The 14,944-nt window shown below is 40.0% G+C and overlaps 1 protein-coding gene across 3 annotated transcripts in view; it reads right to left on the reverse strand.

Moving 5' to 3' along the window:
* Window positions 1-14,432, reverse strand: part of hdac9b (histone deacetylase 9b) — a 38,253-nt gene extending 23,821 nt beyond the window's left edge. The window contains exons 1-3 of one of the 3 annotated variants that reach the window (XM_014337607.2): window positions 14,126-14,432; window positions 13,790-13,847; window positions 11,917-11,979 (exon numbers count right to left, since the gene is read on the reverse strand). In XM_014337607.2, coding sequence (XP_014193093.1) covers window position 11,917 — 1 coding nt within the window. In that variant the 5' untranslated portion in view covers window positions 11,918-11,979; window positions 13,790-13,847; window positions 14,126-14,432. Of the gene's footprint in view, window positions 1-11,916; window positions 11,980-12,095; window positions 12,888-13,789 lie in introns of those variants that run through there. The other 2 variants (XM_042223790.1, XM_042223789.1) reach the window with 2 other exon arrangements.
* Between the last annotated feature and the right edge of the window lie 512 nt (window positions 14,433-14,944).

Here is a 14,944-nt window from a genome sequence, read left to right on the forward strand (position 1 = left end):
TTAAGTGTGAACGTCAGCGTCCCTGCTGGAGAGCCACTCTACTCTGCTCTCGGGTGCCTGGGCTCGACTGTCTGTCACCTCCCTCACATCAAACACAAACTATGTGTCTCTCTCTGTGTATGTGTGTGTGTGTGTGTGTGTGCATGTTTTGTCACCAGAGCACTAATGTGGAGTGGGGAATTATTAGTGATGAGGGAACAAGTGGGCTAGATCAGTGAAGGGCTCATAGCGCTTTCCAAAATTAAATGAACGGTCATTATAAGCTGTTTTAAAGAACACCCTATACAAACATATAGCACCCATATGCACATTACCATTATGCTGTTGCCGTTTTTAGATTGACTCTAACTTTGTCAATTAACGTGCAGCTTTCATGCTATGTGAAAAAAACTGATGCTCTTAACCCATTGATTTGTTTATTTCAAATGAGTCTACTCACATTACTACAATCACTGTAGCAGCTTCAAATCACCTCTTGAAGTTCTCTGGCATAATCACTATAGCACTGATGCCTTGTGACACACTGTGCATGATGAAACCCAGCAGGGAGGCAGAGTGAAGAAAGAAGGGAGCAGAAGTAAAGTGTTGCAACAGACATGGGAGGTGGACGAAGCTCACTCGTTCTAATTTGATCTGGCTAGGAAATGTCTTATTCTCCTTAACAGAGGATGACCTGCGTGTGGGAAGGAATGACTCAGGTCTGCTTTGTTGTTCTCTGTTATTTGAACTTCAAAGGCAACCATGCAGCTCAGCGGGGGTGGTGGCGGGGGTCATCTACTGTTAAATAATCTGATTACACAGTGGATATCCAAGCACTCTTCCATGATCTTAATCGATAAACTATAAAATTCATTTCCCTGACTTTCTGCCTGCAATGGTTCAGATTTCATCATGTCACCTTGGGAGGACTGTGGCGGATGTTATCATTGTCGAGTACTTATTTCTCCATTCAGAGGGGGATGCTCCTCCCCAGAGAGGAGTTGCATAATAACAGCAACTTCTCATAAGTTACCATGCACCTAAATGGCACCACCCTCTCCCCTGAGCTTCGTCTCTCTGTAGAGGCCACCACGCAGCTCCAAGGGCACCCCTGGTACATGAGGGAAATTACCTCTCCACACCAATTACTTCACCACCCTCCATACGTCAGCCCCTTATGAGTCACCATTGCTAACTGTGGAAGAAATCCTAGATCAATTTATAGACTCATGCCAGTCTCTACATGAGCAGCGCAGCATACTCAGACCTCAGAAAGTGTCCCAGCTGAAAGCCAGGGTTGAAGTTTTGTCACTTCAAAACAGCCCATTTTCCTTTTACCCTGTAGCCAGTCTCATAAAACCACAAAGGCCCTACAACTGCTGATTTGAAGGTAAAATCCAATTAGCCTGTATATCTGGGTGAGTTATGCGAGCATGTTTCCCCACTAATGATTCTGGGTGCTCTTGCTTTTATTGGGTTATTTTGTCTGGCTTCCTGTGGAATTTCCTGTTGGACTTTTCAGGGTGATATAGGTTGTACTTAACAGGTTGGATCGAATAACATGAAAAGCATTGAAAGGCGGTTATGTTTGGCAGTTAATGTTGAAACACTGCCGACAAAGTTTGGCAGTGCTGCTCCAAACACAAAAACAGACATGCAGTTTTTGCATTTCATGTGAAGACTCTGTACGATCCAGACAACTAAACTGCATTTTCAACTAGATTTTGAAGTAAGCGTGTCTTCTTCTGCATTGTGTTTGTGAAAAACATATTTTTTTTGCAATCTGCATTTATGTTTATTGAGTCAATCATATATTAGACAGGGTGGAATCCATCACCACACAACTATTTTCTTGACCTAACCAAACACAAAGCTAAAGCAAAACTCTTAACTCAAATATAATATAAATAATATAAAAATATGTGCAAAATATATATATTTATATAGTGTCAAAAAATCCTGCAAGGTATACCTCCACCACTTCATCTACCTCCTTATGTGGACATAAGGACATTTTTTTGATGAGAACACAGTTTAGATATATTGGAAGGTACTTCTGTGATGGAAGTGTAATGAAAGGGTAAGAAAACAGAGAGAAGTAAAAAAAAAAAGAGAGAGAAGAAGAAAGTCTGAGAAATGCGAACCCTCTATCTGAGATGTAAGAGCAGACTGAACGATAAAAGGCAAAAACACAATTTCAAAGCATCCGCTTATTGTGAGCTGACATTGAGGTCAGTTTACTTTCAAACTTTGAATAGGTCCTTGATGCCATGCCTTCATCTGCTGCCATAGGCTTTCTAAAAATAGACATGTACCACAAAGGCACACTGGAAAAAGAGGGCTGCTCTCAGTACTTTTACTGATCAATGTGCTCATCTCTGCTGGAAACCATTGATCCACTGTTTGTATCAAATTGACTATGTTGTTGTTGTACAGCTTCCATCCTACATGTACTCCTGACAAGCCCGCTTTATGTTCTCCTTTGTTTCTTTTGCCAAGCACCATCCCTCATATTAACACAAACCATTGATCCTTTAAGAATATTGTTACATCAACAGGCTTAGCATTGATTAGACCTTCTGAAAGACAACTCTTAATGTCAGCTGGCATTTTAATGTCAGCTGGCATTTTAATGCACCGTTAACTAATAAATATAAAAGGGCACTTTTTTGCCTGGAACCATACTGGGTAGAATCATTGCATCAGAGGCTTTCAGACCTACATCACTGAAAAGCCTGCAGAAGTCAAATGTGGCATCTGTATCACACAAACACAAGGCCCAAGTGCACACATGTGACTCTGATGGAATACAGCCAAGCTTAGCTGACCTTAGAAAATCCCTCAGGGATTAATAAAAACAAAGGTTGTCTGTTCAGAGGCATCCTTCTAATCCACATCCTGCTAGTCAAGCCCATTTATGAGTGGATAATCATAGCATCATCCCCCAAGTTGCCTTGGAGCTATTATTCTTAATATGATAACATAATATATTTTTTTTTGCTATCGCCACTGCTTTTGAGAAAACACATTTTATCGAGCCTGTTTGTCCTTTGGCAAATTATCAGCCGAGTTATTTCAGTCACAGAAAAAGTACAGACAGTTTTCACTCACTATTTTATTTTTAAGGGACAAATCTCACTTCTGAGACACGACCATTATAGAAACACACTCATCGAGGAATATCCTGATAACACAGTAAAATGGATGTTGTTAAATAAAGCGTTCTGCGTGACTGGATTTGTCGATGACATTTAAAAGAATCCAACTAAACTTCATTCATGCATTTTAAAAGGTCCACCTGAAAAAAGTGCAACAGGAAATCCACTTTACTATGGGGAAGGGAGGGCTGACGCTTATTGTCCAAGCCACTTCCACCTACGCCATCACTTCTTTACTTGACCGCAGAACAGCTCCAGTACTCTCCTCCTGTGGTGTCTCAAAGGTCTCAGACACAACAATACCTCTGAAAAATAGCTCTTCCTCTGATTATAAAGGTAGAGCTCTGCATACCAGGAAATGCCCCACGGTGCATAAACCACCTCTGTTGCAATGTTAATGTCCAGGCTGCTTTATATGCATAAAGCTAGAGGGGCTCCGCATGTATTTTTAAATGCTTTTGCTCAGGTGACCCTGCATTTCTGTGTTTGTGTATAACACATCATGTTGTACATAGCAGTTTACACATTTGCATAACAAGCCAAAGATCTCTTGTTTGATCCCAGGGGAAGACACAAATCCCTTTGGGGTTGCTCCAGGAAGGGCGTCCGGCATTTGAAAACGCTCTGCTAAATCAAACATGCGGAGCTACCCGTTGTGGCGACCCGTTGTGAATAAGGGCGCAGCCGAAAGTAGCTTCTTCCTCTATTACAACATCATATTCATATACATTTATTTCACCATGGCAAAGTGCTATATTTGCATCCATGTATTTATGTATTCGCTCATTTCATGCAGCTAAAGATAAAGACTCATGTTCATAAGTACACTGTAAGAACAGTATTCTACCTTGCGCTTCCTATGAGAATGTCCAAACGAGTCACGCGGGTTTCTATTTCCTCTCTCCCCTGGGAGGCAAAGAAATAGTTCAGGGGTCATCTCACTTGTTTGTGCTACATTGGTGTGCATGTGCCTGTGTGTGTTGTGTAATATGAGCATTTACTCTCATTCTGTTTTAAATCACCTCTCTCTACTTTTTACATTTTTTTTAATCTTCATGTAGCACACGTGTTGTAGTCTGTGTAATTACATGGTTTGTAATAAAGATGATATTACAAATTCCTTATTCTTTTCTCTCTAAATCAGTTCTTCATATTTCATTGTTCTTTCGGGCTCATCAGCTTGGTTCTGACTGGAAAATCAAGCCGTAACTAAGGCTTGTAATTATGGGACATTGTCCAAGTGGGGTAAAAACCTCCTGGTGGATCCTTCAGCAACAGTGCACCCTGCAGGTTGATTGAGAACAGAGACAAGAAATCTAGAAACCAAGAACAGTGAGAGATGCCAGGTATATAGCTGTGAACTTTCCAAAGCAATTTTCAAGGACGACAAAGACAAATACGCCGACACACAACCGAGAAAACAGGCAGAGTCACCACAGAGGTCCTCTACATATATACAAGTCAAGATCCAGTGCAAGCAAACACTCATCTGCCCTGCATACTTCCATACACTCATCCACACTTCTCCATAGTGTTGCCATCCTGCTGGGAGTGACCGCATCACTCCCGACCTTTTCCTTTCATCCTAGATCCAATGACCAAAATGACTTTTCAACCCAGCCGCTTCAATAACACAGAGCCTAACAAGCTTTGGCTGCCTCTTTCATAAAATATGTAAAAAAAAATTAATGAAAAAAATCCCAGCACAAAACAAAAGCTGTTACAGCTATGCGACCTCTTTGAAGCTGTGTGTGTAAAAAAAAATAATAATAATAATAAAATATATAATGAAGTGAACATTGATGTTTTCTTTTGAACTACAAAGTGTTGAGATTCCTACTATCAAAAGAGCAAAACAGACCCGGTAGAAAGAAAAAACACTCCAAGCATTCATAGCATCATTTTTCTTTTTTCTGCTCCGCGTTTTAGTGCAGTATGCTATTCATTGATGTTTTTCTGTCCTTTTAAATGCATCTAGAGGGCGTGAATAAAACTCCCTTTTTCTGTTGCCTTTAAGCCTCCCTATTAAGTGCAAGTCTTCTGAGATAATACTACTTGATACTAAAAGGGATCATTTAGAGTATGCTCTAAGGTTGGTAACTCAAAGGGGGTAAGAATTTTCTGTTTTGGAAACAGATGGGCTCTTAACCCTTTCACACCTATCTGACTACCAAGACCTTTATGCGGGCTCTTAGATATACAGCCAGTGTGTCCAATCTCTGTGTAATTCCTGGCTCCATTTGTTCAGCACATTTCATGGCAAGTGGGGAGGGGGTTGTTCTTGTAGACCTGTCACTAGCAGGGTGGGTACCCGCAAAGGAAAGGCAACAACAAAGAGATGTTTAAATATGAGTTATGGTAGGCCATTTTCGCCTGCATAAGTTGATGGGATGGCAAGAATTGACAACTACAAGGCTTGTGAACTCTTGGTTTTGCCATCAAGGTAAACATCCTCACCCCGTGACAGATTAGTGACAATCTGTCCGTGAGGCCGAGCACACATCTCATTCATCACATTTACTGATTTAACCTCAAAGTTCTCAAAGTCTCGTATCGTGTTAGGGCAGGGACACTGTCTATAGCACCTGTCACTGGCTGTACTGAGACGCAGACAAGTGAAGAGCAACAAAACCAGACCACTCCGGCAAAAGTCCTACTTAACGGACTTCAACCAAAGAATTAAAATGTCTGTAAGGAGAAAAAAGCAGGACACTGACAGAAAGCGCTGCATATTAATCTATCTTAAATACTCGAGGCAGGAGCCTTAAATTTCCCAATTTTTCATCCACACAAGAGGCCTCTCAGAGACATGAATGATTCATCTCTCCAACTCCTTTTAGACAAGAAGTGAAAATAAATGGAAGTAGAATCCCCCAGAGAGCCTAGGGGTCTACAGTGGGGCTGGATGAACAACACTGAGAACAGCAGGCTAAACCCACCAAAGCTCTGTATCTCTGCTACAACAGGAGCTATACTCTCCCTCTGGGTTAGAGCTCTCTTACTATAAAGAGAGAAAAATAGTCCTCACACATACTTCACTCCTTATTCAGTCCTGGCCCTAGATCGGCACATTTCCACACATATAAGAGAATCTGTATGTTTGTTTTGACTGAACAAGAGTTATATTTATAATTCAGTGTATGCAGATTAAGCTTTTACTTGAAAGTGAATTAAATCTTTCCTGAGAATGTCATGCATTGACCGGAGTTGTTGTTAATGACCTGAAACAGCAAAATAAATAAATAATAGGAACAAGACCCTAAGAGTGCAAGTGAGGAAAAACGCACTTTGGAGATGAAATGGATTTTGTAGGCTACGTTCAGTTTGTCTGCACGGCGTCCGGTCTTCTCAGGCACACACTGGAACAGCAGCCAAAAGCAGCGAAATAGATAAAGGTGTGAACAAGACTCTCCATTTCATTTTCATGACAGCACACTAAGATAAAGCCCAGGGCTGTCCTCCACATTATTCTGTTTAACCTCAAAACACATACGGCACAAAGAGAAGAGGCTAATGAAAAACAGAACTTTCGGACAATAAAAACTATAATGTCACATCACTTAGGTTGTCGGAGGGGGGGGTCTGTTAGGTTTGTTCAATACTCAGATGATCAGACTCTTTACAGGCTTCAAGTAGGCTATGAAAACAATCTCATAAGGTGCGGCCACAGCTGCTCATTGTGATTCCTTGGCAGATCTTTTCTGACTGTCTTCTAACATTGCGAGCATTGTTCCTAATATAATGAGGCTCACAACTCCTGAGCAGCTGGAGGATATGCCTTGTACACTGACACCTTCCATTCATGATACAATTTGTCCTAATCTTTTCAATAACCAAGACAAATAATCCTGTTTGAAGTGAAAATGTAACAAAGAAGTTAATAAGCTATTGACCTTAATGCTCTTGTTCTTATATGTAGCTTATGTACATTCAAGTAATATGAATCCTCTGGCAAGCCCTCACAACCTTTTGTTTAATAAAGACTGCTGATTTTAACAATGAGCCGCTGCAGAACAGAGAGCGGCACCTTCCTCTGGGCATCAACAACACCCCTCCTCCCACGAAAACTCACTGACCCAAACCCATTTTTTCCAGTCTAAGAGAAATGTCAAGTCCAGGCCTAGAACTCGTCTCTTTGAAGGGAACATAGCAGCCAAATATAGCCCGCTCGCCTCTATGCCTCCTGACATACATCAGGCTCTACGGGTTCTGCTACCAGTGGTTAAATTTGGCACACTGTCATGTAGTCACTTACTATTAAACATCCTAACTATACAAAGAAAATTATAAGCGAGCAGTCGAGTGTACACTGTTGCCTGGTAACCTAATGCCATGTTGGGGATTCATCTTGTTATGGAACAGAAAGCACTTACAGCCAAAGCCAATAATAGATCCTGGACCACACAAAAATAGTTTAAGGGTGTCAACAGGCATGGCCATCATGAAGCTGAGAAACATATCATGAGAGGTGTATGGTTAAGAAACACATGTGACTTGGTGTGTTTTTAGGAATTGCTTAAGTGTTTCTGTAACTGCAGTCATTGGTGAAATTACATAATTATGGTTCATCTGTCATTATGAGTGGAATGATGGATGAAATGAGAGCTTATTTCCAAGTGTGAAATGCTGCTAAAGAAGACATTATGCTGACTGCCACTGGCGGCTGGGTAAAAATTACTAATGCTGTTTTTAAGGCTTTTTGGATCCAGCAGAATTACATAAATGTCCCCCGACTTCTGAAATATGTAAATCATGACAAACTTGTGAGGCATGTTTTACAGATTTTCTACACGTGACAGCCTCACACAGACCTACAACAGTGCCTGTTTTTGATCTAGCTTTTATACATTCAACATTAGCTCATGACAATTAGACTACAGATCCTGCCTATCATAAAAGAAAAACATATATATATATATATATATCACTAAACTTACTGGACACTTTATTAGGTATGCCTATTCTAATGCTCATGAATGCAAACCTCTAATCAGCCTGTCACGTGCATTTAGCCATTCAGATATGTGATTTAAGGGAAGATGAGTATTTCAAAAAATGGCTTGTTGATGCCAAACGTCAGAAGAGAATGGACAGAATAGGATGTGAACAGTAACTCAAATAACCACTCGTTACAACCAAAGGTATGCAGAAAAGCATCTCTGAATGCACAGCACATTGCTGTAGCATTGTTTAAACATGACATCTTAACTGAGTGCTGTTGCTGACCGTGTCCATCCCTTTATGACCACAGTGTGCTCATCTTCTGACAGCTGCTTACAGCAGGATAATGCACCATATCACAAAGCTCAAATCATCTCAAACTGGTTTCCTGAACATGACAATGTGTTTGCTGTACTGGCCTCCACAGTCGCCAGAGCTCAAACCAACAAAGCACCATTGGGATGTTACCGGAACACAAGATATGCATCATGTATGTGCAGCTGACAAATATGCAGAAGCTGTCTGATGTTATCATGTCAACATGGACCAAAATCTCAGAGGAATGTTTCCAGCACCACGAAGAATCTATGACACAAAGAATTGAGGTAGTTCAAAAGGCAAAAAGAGGTCCAACTTGGTACTAGCCATTTTTTCTTTAACCTGGCTTAGGAATTAAATATTTAACAGTGCTTAGGTTACACAAATATGTCAACATACTGTTTATAAATATTTATACTAGAGATGGCATGATACCACTTTTTTATGTCCGATACCGATATCATAAATTTGGATATCTGCCGATACCGATATGAATCCGATATAGTGTTTTTTAATCGATAAAACTGTGTTTTTAAATATCTTGCTGCATTTTGCCCAAGTTCATACTCAAGTATAAAAAAAATAATAACAACACTAAAGCTATTTTGTTATACCTGTATGCAAAAAATTTTTTCATAGTTCACCAATACTGATCAATCTAATAAACTTAAACCTACACCATCCTCCCTATTCTGGTATTTTAAAGAGTACTTAGTGTAAATATTAAGCAACCTAACTAATAGGGTTTCAACTCCCAGCAACAACAACAAAGAAAAACAGGGAACAACCCCTCACGCTCCACCTCATGATGCTTAATCGATGTAATCAACCTTAATTTGATGCAGTGTGAAAAAACAAATGCACAGAAATCATTTTTTTCAAGAAATATTAAATAGATTCAACATCTTTCTTTAACAGAATTGCAGACTGCACAGCCTTCCCAAAGCAAAAAGTGCTATAGCTTACAAGGGTATATATTAGACTAGAATAGTTACTATATACAGTAATGGACTTCTATTCATTTTACATAAAATTAAAACTTTGGGGGTAACATTCAGATAATTATTTAATAAAAGCTAGACATTTTAAATGAGAATAAGAAAGAAAAGTATGTCTTTGTGTCTGGTTTCTTCTTTCTGGTGCAAAGTGGGCCAAAAAAAAACAAGAGGGACGGACTCGCGACAGAAAAGCCGATCAGCTGATCATTTCACGATTGAAGTAGCAACAGGAGAGGGAGGGAGAGAGGCAGTCGCTCCATATATCGGTTGTTAAGCTGGAACGCTTTACAAACATTCAGAGATGAACTTACACACTTGCTTTACTTCTCTCTGGGATAACTTTGTCGGAGATGAAATGCCACATTGGTAGCGAAGCTCCAGATGCTCAACCAGACCACCACAGGTCTTGCAAGCCACAGCCACTCTATCACGTGAGCACACTGCTCCGACGTGCTATGGTTATGAGGCGAGTTACGGCGTGTTGTAAGTTTTGTGAGGTGCTTTCGTGACATTTAATGGATCGGATTACATTTTTTATTTCTCTCTGATATCCGATCCAGTAATTTAGGTCAGTATCGGACCAATACCGATAAGTAATATCGGATCGGTCCATCTCTAATTTATACTCTTACAAATGTTGAATAATGTAGCTCAGCAGCCTTTAAAATTTCCAATCAATAAAATAGCTCTCATGAAACAAAAGATCCTGGCACTGATTAACATCCATATGCTGTAGAGCTACAGAGGACACATTGGTGCAGCATACACATCCTACTTCTGAGGTAGTCATTTCTTGCTCTATGAAACTCAATGCTATCTGTACAGGAAGACCCTCCTTGTTTTGTGTTTATGTATTGTGGATGTTGGATTAAGTGTCTAAGGACCCTGGGAAGAATAGCCTAGGCCGACGCTGATGCTAATGAGGATCCTGATTAAACAAACAAACCTGTAATGACCATAATCTGGTCACAGAATATGAATGATGATAACAATGACTGCGAGGCTAATATAATGAAGGTGTTAAGGGCTTTTAATGTGTACTAAACAAATCAACACAAAATGCTCCCACTTTAATATTAAATTGGCAGCACCTCATTTGGAGGCCATTGTGGGCCATTAATGTATTCTGACATATGTGGACAAGAACGTTTGTTTTGGAGGAAATCATTTCATTGACAGGGGTGCAAAAAACTTACACCTGGAATTTATTTAAATGCATGAATGTAAACTCAAAAACTTTGACCTGAGTTTTGCTGGCGAGATAATCAGGTGCCTCCAGCGTAGACGTCATAAATAAATAGCTGTTTCACAGACCAAATGGCTAATGAATTTCTTCCAACTGTTGCTATGCTCTAGATATTTTAATGTATTGCTAGACTGGCACGACAGCACATGCACAAAGGTGCCCAATTGTGTTTTTCCTTTAATGTCTTTGTGCCCAATTGAGGCAGAAGATTAGCTCTATCATTCTGTCATGTCATCCAGCACAAAACACCACCGCATTCTTTTTCTCTATTAGAACTGCAATTTATGCTGCGTGACATGAAGGCTGCCTTCACGCTGTCACGGTCAGTCGAGGATGGCACACAAACACAGGAAATAAATCCACAGTGACAAAGCGTAATTCATCACTTTCATCACTTCAGTTGTGGGGAAAAAAAAGACAGAAGAAAAAAAAGGAAAAGGCATTGTATTCGCTCCACTTTGACAAGCTCACTCCCACTTCTTATGTCATCACTGGTAGCAGCTGACAGATTACTCTGCGGCATCAACAGAATATTTTTACTGATACAAATCTGGCAGACGTCAGCTATAGGACAATGATAATATTCTGCTATAGTTAACATGCATCGCACAGCGGGGAACTCGCGCAACACGCTGCTTCTGTGAATAGTTCTTGCCAAGAGAATAGCTGAACATGGTAACTTATCAAGTCCAGTGAATAATTCACAGATGCCTGCCAAAATGTGTTCTATCAAAAACATTTTGTCTCATTAACACATTCACTGGTACTATGAAATTATGTGTTAGGCTAAGTGTAAGGTGCTGTTAAAATGACTTTCTCTCCCTGACACAGCTCAGATGGTACCTGCCCCCTCAAGCCATCTGAGCAGTGTAGACATCTGTGAGCATTAACCTGCCAAGAACAAGTCTAATGTAAAAATATCATAAATATTCTGAGATGGAAAGACAGCTGAAGGGTCATTTTGACTGGCTGTGAAAGGCTTTTATGTCAACTTTGAGCCAAGTTTTTCTTGTCTAAGTGAAAATGTCATGTGTACACTGGAGGCTCTGTGCTTCTTGTGTTTTCCCTTTTACCTCGCTCTGAGAAGACTGAAACGCTGCTGTCAACACATGACACCTGGGGAAAGAGCACTGCTTACCAAAGCCATCTGCTCAAAGTTTTTGTTGGAGTGACAGGGTGTCCAGCAAAACTGAGAACCAAACAAACTTCATACATAGCACTGTCAGTTAACTTTCATTTAGTTACTGGCAGCTATTAAAAAAAATAAGCGTCTTACTTTTGAGCAGTCATGGATGTTGCCATGTTATCTGCCTGTCTTGTGGTTTTGGTTCTTCATTATCTGTAAAGACAATATGCAAAAAATAAGCTGTAGATTCATATCTGCATTTATCGCATATGAAGTGCAGCAAGCTGAGAAATGTTTATCTCTGCAATCTTTCACTACTACACACTTACTAGTTCCAGGTTAGATTCCCTTTATGCCTTCTGAACTGCCTTAATTCTGCGTCGCATAGATTCAACAAGGTGCGATTTTGGTCCACATGACTGCATAACATGGTTGCTGCAGATTTATCAGCTGCACATCCAATGATGTGACTCTCACTTTCAACCACATCCCAAAGGTGCTCTGTTGGATTGAGATCTGGTGACTGTGGAGACTTTTTGACTACAGTGAATTCTTTGTTATGTTCAAATATGGGATGATCTGAAATTTTGGACACGATACATTAACCTCCTGTAAGGAGCCATCAGAAGATGGGTACACTGTAGTTAATAAAGGGATTAACATGGTCAGCAACAACACTGAGGTCGGCTGTGGTGTTTAAACGATATTCAGGTCATCCTAAGAGGTTCACAAGGTGCCGACAAAATACTCCCCACACCATTACACCAACAGCAACAGTCTGAATTGTTGATTTAAATCAAGATGGATCCATGCTTTTATGTTGTTTACCCCAAATTCTAATCGTACCATCCAGCAGAAATCAAGACTCAGACCAGGCAACTTTTTTCTTCCAATTTTCTGTTGTTCTGTTTTGAGATTCAATGTGTGTATCCAGAGATGCTTTTCTCCACACTTTGTAACGAGTGGTTATTTGGGTTACGGTTGAGCGGTCTGGCCAGACTTGTCACTTAGGGAACTGCTGCTCACTGGATAATTTCTCTTTTTCAGAGATTCCCTGTAGAGGTTGTTATGCGGGAAAATTTCAGTAGGTCAGGAATTTCTGAGATACTCAGACCAGCCTGTCTGGCACCAACAAACTTGGTACTTAAAAGACTTCAGTAGGTCATCTTAACCATGTCTACATGCCTAAATGGAATGAGATGCTGCCATGTGATTGGCTGATTAGATTTTCACATTAATGAGCAACTGAACCAGTATAACTAATGCTAAAACTGAGAACACACAAGATTTTCATATGTAAAACACAAAAATTGAAGTGCTCAGATACACCATAAGATACTTTACTTGGCTATCTGAGTTCTACCTATGAATCTATCTTGCCAATTATATTATTAAAACACTGTTCACATGTTGAAGAACCAATAATACTGTTCTGATAATATTATAACAGTGTAATGAATCATTCTGCCTTGTGAGCATATTCTGGGTAGGCCTGTGTACTTTTTTTTTACGTCTTTCACTTGCAGTGGAGTATTTATTAGTGTCGTTTGCTTGCTCCCTGCTCTGAATGCTTCTTTCACCTCTAATGCAAAGCAGCTCTGAGAATTAATTAACCGAAGTTCTGTGTTGAGATTTTTCTTTTCACAAACAGACTACTTAAAGTTCTAATTACACTCCTAGTTTCTGCTCTTAACCCCGTGAGTGTGTCTCCTTATTGAAAAGCTATACGTATTAGCCCGTCTAAGTAATGAGTAGTCTACTTTGTGACAAGGAGTGATGCTATCTGGTTGGCTGACGAGTTCTTTAATAATGACTTTAACGCTTCAACCGACTTCGATGAGATCATACATTCGCAAGCGAGTCTATTTATAGGCGCCAGCCTGCACTACAATACCCCACATCTTGGAACTAATAACAGTCTGCGAAACCAGCAATGATGAGGTCACTTAGTAATTCAGAAAAAAAAAAACATTTCCAGTATTGTGGTTGTGTGAAGAATGTCACGAATTGCTCTAATACTCACAGTTCCGGTCCACTTTTACTGGCGGACTCACAAGCGATTAGAGGACGACCACCTGTGACTGCAGAACAACGGTTAACCGTTCAAATATTAATGCGCTGAACTCGCTGTCTAGCATACTGTACAGCAAACTTGCCGTTAACATACAGCGTATTGTTCTTACACAGCTGGCTGCTAAAACCTATATATTAGTTAATACTTTGTTTGTACCCTCTAAGCTATCTTATGAAAGCTCTCACATACTCTTAAATATTTCACAGCAACACTTGTATGAAACACACTAGTTTTATACGTGTATTTTTTGTCACTTAAAAAGGCTGAAATGAACTCTTTCACTACCTCGGGCGCACGGTTGAGGGTTTGATGTGCAGAATGTGAAGATAGCTGTCTGCAGGGGGATGAGGATGCAACGGGATGAAGCTATAAAAAGCCTTAGCTACTTCGTCGAAACAGGGCATAAAAATCCCAGCCAGGGTTGTGGCAGACTGAGCAGTCTGTCTGCTCCGCTGTCCTCTGATAATCGCAGTTGACGGAGAAACGAGGGCAGCTCCGGTCGCTGAGTGTCCTCAGCAGGTGCACCGCTAACTTCATAAATCAACTTCCTTTGTGGAAAAAAGATCTTTTAACTGGTGTTATAATTTGAGCTTTACAGCTAGTGTGCAAATAATCTGTGTAACTTTTACTCTTTTATTATTATTATTATTATTATTACTATTATTATTATTATCAGTCACTCTAATTAGAAATCAGAGCACTAGTACTGATAATAGGGTTTTGGGACACTAGTGTCTGTTGTTAAGGGGCTATTATTTTTTTTGTTATTGCATAACATAAAATTCCAAAGTGAGTGTTTTGACAGCTGCATACACTTTGCAGTGATGCACCATCTAAAAATAGCACATACAGCGTCTAATAACAAGATCATTGAAATGGAAACAGCGCCATCTACTGGTAATTACATTGGTCTAATCCCCTAATAACTCTGATAGGAATGCATTCAGCTATAAATTAAGAACATATTAACAAATGTTGAGATGCCCGGTTGTCAGACAAGTTTGCATTGTCATTTTATTATTTTTTTAAAAGCATGCTCTCAGTCACTGTCACTGTGCTCCTTCCCTTGCTTCAAAGTCATGAAAGAACAATGAAGCTTTGCAT

Source organism: Haplochromis burtoni, unplaced genomic scaffold, assembly GCF_018398535.1.
Source record: "Haplochromis burtoni strain Fernald_Lab_line unplaced genomic scaffold, NCSU_Asbu1 Contig_120, whole genome shotgun sequence".
NCBI lineage: Eukaryota > Metazoa > Chordata > Actinopteri > Cichliformes > Cichlidae > Haplochromis > Haplochromis burtoni.